Here is a 9,643-nt window from a genome sequence, read left to right as displayed (position 1 = left end):
CTGGAAGTGTAGATTTCTGCAGTGTTTAAGCCTCCTGTTTAGGACACTGAAGAACCCAGCAGCCTGAGTAGGTTCTGGACTGGTTCTGTTTCGCTGCCTGCATTACTGATGTGAGCAAAAGGACTTGAAATACTTGGAGAGCTGTTAGTCCTTACAAGAAAAAAAGAACAGTTGAAGATTTCTTGATGTATCCTCTTTGTCATTTACACCATTTGCCAGGGGCTCCTGCATCTGCAATTTTTGAGAGCATTGTTGGGCTCTCCCCAAAAAAAGAGCCACAGCTCTTGCTGCCATTATCACCTACTTGTGAGTCTATGTTGAGATTTCTCTCCTAGAAGTAAAACAAAGGCATTTTTTAGTAGTGAGACAGCCACACCTTGCCTGAATTCTTTCAGGCCTCTCAGAACAAGCCCCCCTGGGGTGCACTCAGGCTGCAAGTCAACTTGTCTGTGTTGTCCTGATAAATTAGGCTGTGCACTAAACACTTCTTGGGTTTGGGAAAGACCATGTATGGGGCAATTATGAGTCTGATACTGTCGGTACTGCAGGCAGCTTCCAGGAATCCATCTGTTGAGATGCTAATGATGGATTGGGAGTTCTAGTGAAAAAAAAATAAAAAATTAAAAATAGCCTGGATTTGGGACTGAATGGTACTTACAGAGATACCTGCTGCAGGTTGCCTTCCCGGGACATGTTTTTAACAGGCGACAGACACAATTTAGCTTTGCCTCATCAGATCACTCTGAGGATGTCACTGTGAAGAGGCAAGATCTGCCAAATAATGACCAGCTGTTTCACTGGCACGGTCTTTCAGACAGTACAGTACCACATGTCCAGATCAGCCTGTCGGGTAGAAATTAGTGTTTTATCTTTGATCTGGTACATGTGCATACTAGACACAGAAAGTAAAGCAAATCAAACACCTCCCTCCTTTGTGCCGTTTTTATTGCATAAATTGCTTAGTTTCAATTTAAGATGTAACTATTTATTCCTGCTATTTCAAGTTTTAGACCTAACTAGGGCACTTTTGTGTACATTGAATAGGCCACTCAGATCCGTCAGGCTATTTCAGCAGGGAGGGCTGGGAATTTTCCAAATTCAATGTGAGGTAAAATACAGAAAGGTTGGTGCAGGGACAGCAGCAGCTGCTACAAGGCCCGATAATGGACAGCCCTAAAGCAGGTGTCCTCAGGGCGAGGTCCAGCAGCTGGACCAGGCTGAGTGAGGCCATCCCTGCTCCCCCACCAAAAGGCACAAAAAGCACTTGGGGGGCAGGAGCCTTTCTGGCTGGGGGAACCCAACTGCGTGGGAAGGATGGACAGTCTGCAGCCCTTCTCCTCCTCACTGCAGACAGTGATCTGAGCAGGGTGGACACAGGTGTCAAGGTGACCCCCAAGGGCAGGGCTTTCTGGGCAGGGGCTGTTGTCACAGAGGGGCTATGGTACCATCTCCTGTTGCCATCACCCCTCATGGGTACTCGGGCTGGAGGTGGCCCCAGGGATGGAACATCCCAGGGCCTGGTGCCTGCTCCACTGTCACAGCTCAGGGCACCCGGGGCCAGCCCCAGGGTGGCAGCAGGTTCCTGCAGCCCGTGCCCAGACGCAGCTCCCTCCAGCCGAGCTGCTCCCGCAGGAGCGGAGCCACCTGCAGGGAGGGGATCCCTGCTGGCACAAGCTCCCGCGGGAGGCCAGGCACGACAATTTTTTCTCCTGAGCTCTCAGAAACCACCTTTGCTCTCTCCCTAAGCCAGGCCCGGGAAGGCTGCTGGGACAGCAGTGCGTTCCTGATCAATTGCTGGGAAGCAAAGAGCTGCAGCAGCAGGAAACAGGCAGATACATCAACACACTTCCAGACAAGCCCAGCAAGTCTTGCTTTCCAGGTACCCATGTCCTGTTCCTCACAGCACATCCAGCTCCAGAATTCTTCTACTATAAGGGAACTAACTTTTTTCTTCTACTATAAGGGAACTAATTTTTTTTTTCTTCCTGCTCAAAATATTAGTAGGCACCAAATCAAGACAACTCAGACTGTTCCTCAGCTCTTATCAATGTTTGCTGGCAACCAACCCAGCACTTCTGTCACCCACTCTCTGGTCACTGTGTTATTTTTGCTAAAGCTAGAAAGATTTTTTTAAGCAACACCTGAAGCAGACATAGCAATGAAGAATTCAGAAAAACACGTTGAATTTTAATCATTATATGCAACTAACACAGAGCCTAGTAATGGCAATTTTGGGCCTCTCTAATTGACTTCTTTATAACAACTCAAGACATGAAGAAAAAAAAGTGAAAAAATTAGAACTTAAGTGATCTTAAGGATATAGGGAAAAGCTAAACAAATCCAGTTTCAATGAAAATAATTCAATCATTCCAACATTTTATTGACAACTCCCCATCCTTTATCAACTGACCCCTCTGGTCTCAAAGCAGATGTCATTCACTGCTAAATTGAAAAAGAAAAAGAGAAAAAATAATATAGTAATTCTACTTCAGTATAACAATGCCAAGTTCCATAGATAAATGAAAACATTTGACCTCCTGGCACAAGAGGTGCCAGTGAAAATGCCATGAAAGCTGCATTTTCATCCTGAGCTGGGAGAAGCTGCATCTTGAACCATTCCTCCAGATCCTCATCTGTGGACCCAGTTACCTTTTAACTGACAAAGTGAAAATGTACCTGTCAGTACAGCATAAGAAAAGACTTTTTCTGTTCTTCAGGTGCTTTCAACCTGATCCTGAAGAAATCATTTAGGGGGAACATCTGAATGTGATTTAGGAATCTCAACATTTCTGAGGGCAATAGGACCAGATACTGAACAGTGCATGGATAAATGTCAAGCTACTACAAAACCAGGATGAAATAAATGAATGAATCATACAGAGCTTTGGGAAACAAGTGCTTAAAAACAGAACACATAAATCTGCATACATGCAGATCAGTCATGAAACCATTAGGTATCATGTAATCCCTTAAGCTTTGCTTTTTCTCCCAAGATGCTCTGTACAACAACTGCACATCTCACAGGAGGTTATGGCAATTCTGATTTGCATCATGCTATTTACCACTATGCACAGCTCCCTTGCAGAAAGTTAGGGAGAACCTGGAGATGGCTGCAGCTGTAGCAAGCACCTAACACTACCTTGAAGTCCATGACATGCAGAAACATTGAAAGTATTTTTACCAAAAGTTCCAGCTTTTGTTACTGTCACTATGGCATCTTCCTCAAAAGAGGAGGAGAAAAGATCTTAGAGAAAATGCAGGAGCAGGGGAAGTGTGAAGGAGATGTGAACACACATCAGCAGACCTTTGCTGGGAGACAGATGGGGGTGTTTAAACCTCCTGCTGAGATTTTCCCTCTGATCCCTCCTAAAGGTAGAAGAGCTGGAACCAGGTATCAGGCTTCAGGCAGCCAGGGAAAAAATTGGTAGCACTCAGATAGTAAATGACATGCTCTTCCAGGTAAATTTCTCTTTCCTTTTTCTCCCTCTCCCCACCAAATTCTGGAAAATCTTTATTTTAAATTGTTAAAAGAATCCTCTGCAAGTACAGACTGATATTTCCAACATGTTTTGCTAGCCTCTTTTATTCATGTATTTTTTGGTACAAAAGCTTTTGTAAACAAATAAAGTCTGCTAGGTCTATTAAGATGGAGATATTTTTACTACAATAGAATTAATTTCTCCCCATACCACTTGGCATATATTAAAGTAACCCACGCTGCCTCTTAGAACCAGAGCTTCTTGCTTTACATACCTATGAGTTTTTCTGCATGGAGAAATAAACCAAGTCAGGCAATACTGCTATATAAATAAAAAATTATTTATGTAACCTTAAAATACTCTGAGGTCTCTGTATCTTCTTTTAACCTGATTAATAAAGTTTATCTTGGGATATAGTTCATCCTAATTTATGCATGTTATCTTTTCTTGGGTTTCACTGAGATAAGCTTCCTGGAGTTGGTTTTCCACATAACTCACTCTTAGTCATGTAGAAAATCCCAGCAGTTCAGCTGATAAGACTGCTCAAAGAGACCATAGAACCCCACTTGGTAAAGAAATGCACCAGCTGACATCAGTTTTGTTCATTTGAATTGTTGCATTTAAGACACAGACTGTATATGGGGAATTTCAGTTGTCCCTGTAATAAGCAGAACTCTGAAATTCACTGAGCTACTTCACAGTTTCACATTTCATTATGCATTTTCCTCTTCTGTCATGAGACAGAGGAGCAGAACCTCCTCAGCTCTCTTTTCCACACTGGTTTTGTCACAGCCAAACCATAGAGAGAACACCTAATCCACGTCTTCCAATGCCATATGGGTCATAGAGTTCCTTATCCTGACATCCACTTCTTTCTTTGGTTGTAACTTGTTAGTGATTTCCAGAAGAAACTCTGACTTCTCCTCATTACAACCTTATTAATTACCACACCTACACTCGAGAATGTCCTCCCTGGTCGCTTTCTGCATAAAGATGAGCATTTTAACTGCATCTTCCAGTCCAAGTTCAAACACTAACACCTCAGATCACCTTAGGCAGAAAAATAAGGAAACAACAAAGCTCCAGAAATGAAAAATAGGATTTAACTCTGGCAGGTTTCCAGCAGTCGAAAGGGAATGAGAAATATTCCTTCAGCATCTGAACACACCGATGAAATTGTTCGTAATGGAATGGAATGGGGATGTTGCAGGGCTTGTTAAATGGTGGCACTTACCTGCAATTAGATCCTCACAAAGGGAATAATTAGCGCGCTCCTAATTGGCCCCCACCCCCTCTGGTGCTGTAAGGGCATTGCTAAGAAATTTAGTTTTACTTTACCCAGGAAGAAGACAGTCTGTGTTTAAAACCTGTTTTCTACACCTTCAACACCAGAAGTTGCACAAGCAACGTGTGACAGAAAGAGAAAAAAATCAGTGGGTGTAAATTAGGTGAATAGCCACGTGAAGCACTGGTCTGCCTCAGGTGGGGCAGGGAACAGAAGTAATCAAAGTTGGCTCCAGGTCCACAGGGTCAGCCATGGTGGCCGTTGCTGGTCCCAGTGGTCGCAGCCAGCAAAGGAAACAAAACTGAAAAATCCCACGTGGTTCATTCTGATGGCTTTTGGACTCGCATTTCTCTGCTTCTCATTGTGAAAAGATCATCCAAGCTTTGCTGGAAAACAAGCAAACAAAAAACCCCAAACAAACCAACAGAATTGTCAGTGAGGACAAAAATGTTGTTTCTTGTAAAAGTACCTCCTCCCTTTTCAGGTTTCTGCATAGCCTAGAAAAGCTTAAATATCTGTATGTGTGGGTGCAAATAGAGACTCTATTTATTGACATGCTATTTATGTACAGAAATTGCCATGTTTTGGTGCTGAGCAGCAACCCAAGCCAGCAGAACAACTGCTGGCTGACACAAGCTCTGGTGGCTGTTGGATCTCTCAAGCTTTTCCAGTTTAACATCCCTCTCAGGTGATCCCTGCATGCACTTAGCCTCATGCTTAGTAGTTACAACCTGTGCTTTTTTATGTTCACTGAGTAATAATCTCTAATTCCTCCCACTAGGGACTGCTGCAAACTGACATGTTTTTAGTAGCCTTTGGGCATTTTTCTAAGGCCACCCCCTTTTTACAGTCAGAACATTGAACTGCACTGCCTTCCCAGCCTCATTTATTCTCAACTTCCCAGTGCTGGGAACAAGCGGCAGGACAAGGTTCTACAACACACCACTGCAGGGAATCCCAGCCAAGAGGAAGCCCCAGCATGATGATGATCCATGAGTCTGACATGCCAGGGTGCCAGGACTGGGGCCCAGGTGGCCAAGGGTCGTCATCAGACCCAGCAATGGGGCCAGAAGTCAGACCTAGCATCCAGCAGCAGCACCAAAAAGGTTTTCCTCCATCCATCCCAGGCCCTGCAAATTGGGTTTGCATCAGTGCTGTGGTTTGCAGTGAGCAGCACATTCCACCCCTTGCCCTGGCCCTGAGCATTCAATGTCTCTGCTGTTTCTGGGGGAAACTCCAAACCACGTTTCTCACTCCTGCTCCAGCACCTTCAGCTCTGCTGAAGTCCATCCTCCCTCTCTTCCCCTTCCTCATCCTCTCAACAGCAGCAGCAGCCCAGCTCTGCCTCCCCTCCCATCACCCACCAACCCATCAGCATGGCTTGCTCTCCCACTTTGGCATTTTCTCATTCCCCGTGACAGGCAGGAAGGAAATGATTTTTTGCAGTCCCCCAGCTGGGTGTGGTGGATGGGGCTTGCCTAGCTCTGCTGCATCTCAGTCACCACAGGATGCGACGGCCTGCAGTGTGGAGAAGCCCTGGTTTCTGCCTGGGAGCTGCTTCTGCATGGTGGGGAGACAAGGCAGCTCCTGACGGCCCCACGGGGCTCCTCTCTCTCCTCTGCTCCTGGGGCTGCAGTCTCTGCCAGGGGGCTCTGCTTAGGCTTTGAAGTTGGGGGACAGTGAAATCCATGGCTGGATTTTAGATGAGGCAACCTTACAGCCCAATCTGAAACCCAGATGGCTCAAGCTTGGTGTGGGAGTTTCCAGAATGGACTCCCCACACCAGGGTTTTCCAGCTACTCGGGGGCCCAAGCACTACACTGGGGCCAGCAAGGCCATCCCTGACAGTTTTCCTGTCATCCCTTCCCCCCTGCCCTGCTCCCAGTGTTTTCCTGGCAAAAGCTCACATGCACCTATGGCGTCCCCCTTACATCACAGGGCTCACTTCAGCCTTATCCGGTGCCAGAACGATCCTGGGAAGGGGAACTAACCAGCAAAAATAGGGGAAGTCCATACGGAAAGAGTCACAGCTTTCACAGCAGAAGCTGCTTTAACTGTTTATACCCCAAAACACACAGCAGCTGCCCTGTGCCACTGAAACTGGGGCCCAGCCATGCACCAGCATCCCTGGGCAGAGCTGGCTCAGTACCACTGGGACCAGCTTTCTGCAGCTCAGCAATCCCAAGCAGAAGGTGCTTTTCCCAGCTGGGAGCACTGCAGACCCTGGGGAAAGGACAGGAACGGATTAGAGGAGGTTGCAGAGGATGCTAACGTAGATGTTTGTCTGGGGAGAAGCCACCTGTGCCATGGGCTGGCTGCTGTGGGGGGAAACTCTAAACCCTGCTCTTGGGCAGCCTCTAGCTCTAGACAGAAGGGAGACAAGCACTGCACTGTCCCCCATACTGAGACCACACTGCCTCCCTGCCTCCTCTCCTTGCCTCTGCCAAGGAGGAAAGCCTTGGAGACAGCAGCAAAGCCCATGCCATCAGGGACAAATTTCACCTATCACATGAATGGGACCCCAAGGGGGGACAGAGACAGGTCTCTTACACAGCAAAAAAACAGCCAGGATCACCCAGGGGCAGGGAGGTGGGATTCATATGAGGGAGTCACCCAAGCACTGGCCAAGGGAGATTCACACTGCAAAATCTCCTGGGCACAGTGAAGAGCTGAAGGTGCTATTTCTCCCAGCTCCATCCCCAGCAGAGCAGCTTTCATGCGAGGCAATGAGCTCTGGGCACCTCTACTTTCTGTTCTCTACTTTCTGTTCCCCACCCACTTGTCTCAGCTCCACTCAAGTCGTTTCTCATATTCATCAGTTCTCACTTCTCCTTTCCCTTTTGTTAATTCACCTCCCAAAGGAGGAACAACCCAGCAGCTGCACCCACAGCCAGCTCATTTTGCCAGACTCCAACTCACTGCTCAGACATCTGGTGAGGACCCCGCACCAGTGCAGCCATGGACAGGACGCTGTGGGGGGCCCTGCTCGCCGGGATGCTGGTGGCTTGGGTGAGAGGGGCTGAGCAGGCCCAGGAGCAGTACCCCTCTGCAGGGTTTCTGGGGTGTAAGAAGGCCCTGAAGCTCACAAGTCTAGAAGTCCTGCCAGGAGGGGGCTGGGATAACCTCAGGAATTTGGACATGGGCAGAGTCATCAACCTGAGCTACTTGCTGTGCAAGACCACAGAAGACGGATCTTATATCATTCCAGATGAGATCTTCACTATCCCTCGCAAGCAGAGCAACCTGGACATCAATTCCGAGATCATTGAGTCCTGGAAAAATTATCAAAGCATCACCTCTGCCTCCATCAACCTGGAGCTGTCCCTTTTCTCTTCCATCAATGGCAAGTTCTCCTATGACTTCCGCCGGACCAAGACCCACCAAGTGAAAGACTATGCTGTAACCACCCGAGTGCAAGTCAGGAACCTGGTTTACACTGCCAAAATCAACCCAGGGGCTGCCCTGGACAAAGGCTTCAAGAAGCAGCTGATGATGATTGCCAGCCACCTAGAGAACAACCAGACACGGATGGCTGATTTTCTGGCCGAAGTGCTGGTGCTAAACTATGGCACCCACACCATCACCTCTGTGGATGCTGGGGCCAGCTTGGTGCAGGAGGATCAGATCAAGGCAACCTTCCTGAGGGACAGCTGGGCCACACGGAGTGCTGTCACTGCCTCAGCTGGCGTGGCCTTCCTTAGCATCATCAATATGAAAACTGATGAGAGCCTGGACATCAGCTCTGGGTTCACCAAGCAGTATCTGGAGAACCGCACCAGCTCCAGGGTAGAGAGCATTGGCGGGACACCCTTTTACCCAGGCATCACCCTCAAGACTTGGCAGGAGAGGACCAGAGACCAGCTGGTGGCTCTTGACCGCTCAGGGCTGCCCCTGTACTTCTTCATCAATCCCAGCACCCTGCCAGAGCTGCCCACCCCCACAGTGAAGAAGCTGGCCAGGCGAGTGGAGATGGCTATCCGCCGCTACTACACCTTCAACACCTACCCGGGCTGCACGGATGCTACCTCGCCCAACTTCAACTTCCATGCCAACGCTGATGATGGCTCCTGCAAAGGGGCCATGAACAACTTCACCTTTGGGGGAGCCTTCCAGGAGTGTGCCGGGCTGGCAGGCCCTGACGCCAGCTCGCTGTGCCGGGAGCTGGAGCAGAGGAACCCCCTCACTGGGGCTTTCTCCTGCCCCACCACCTACACACCAGTGCTGCTGGGTACGCAGGAGCGGGAGGAAGGTCACAGCCACCTGGAGTGCCATAACAAGTGCACCCTGGGCATCTTCTGCCACCGTGAGTGCCGGGATGTTTTCTGGCTCTCCCGGGTGCAATTCAGTGCCTACTGGTGTGCTGCAAGTGGCCCAGTAGCCCCAAACTCAGGATATCTCTTTGGAGGGCTGTTCAGTGCCCACAGTGCCAACTCCATCACTGGTGCCCAGTCCTGCCCCTCGGGGTTCTTCCCTCTGAAGCTCTTTGATGAGCTCAGGGTGTGCGTAAGCCAGGACTATGAGGAGGGCAGCCAGTACGCAGTGCCCTTTGGGGGATTCTTCAGCTGCCAGGCAGGGAACCCCTTGGCAGGACAGCACCAGGGCACTGCTGAGGACCCCTACACCAAGAGCTGCCCCCCAGGCTTCAGCCAGCACTTGGCACTCATCAGCGATAGCTGCCAGGTGCAGTTCTGTGTCCAGGCTGGCATCTTCACGGGGGGGTCACTGCCACCCACCCGCCTGCCACCTTTCACCCGGCCCCCCTCCAACCTGCCAGCCATTGACACCGTGCTGGTGAGCAGCGGGGACGGGGAAACCTGGGTCAGGGATGGGCAGAGCCACACGTGGCGGCTGGCCCCGCCAGAAGAGGTACAGCAGACAC

At 49.2% G+C, this 9,643-nt stretch overlaps 1 protein-coding gene across 1 annotated transcript in view; it reads left to right on the top strand.

Moving 5' to 3' along the window:
* Positions 1-7,758: 7,758 nt before the first annotated feature.
* MPEG1 (macrophage expressed 1) overlaps positions 7,759-9,643 on the top strand; it is a 2,148-nt gene continuing 263 nt past the window's right edge. Inside the window, exon 1 of the mRNA XM_009998192.1 lies at positions 7,759-9,643. This exon is cut by the window's right edge and continues 263 nt beyond it. Within this exon, the coding sequence (XP_009996494.1) occupies positions 7,759-9,643 (1,885 nt within the window).

The sequence above is a fragment of the Chaetura pelagica genome, unplaced genomic scaffold (assembly GCF_000747805.2).
Source record: "Chaetura pelagica isolate M959 unplaced genomic scaffold, ChaPel_1.0 scaffold35, whole genome shotgun sequence".
Classification (NCBI taxonomy): Eukaryota; Metazoa; Chordata; class Aves; order Apodiformes; family Apodidae; genus Chaetura; species Chaetura pelagica.
The sequence above is the reverse complement of the archived record's forward strand: the minus strand, read 5'-3'. Positions and strand labels throughout refer to the sequence as shown.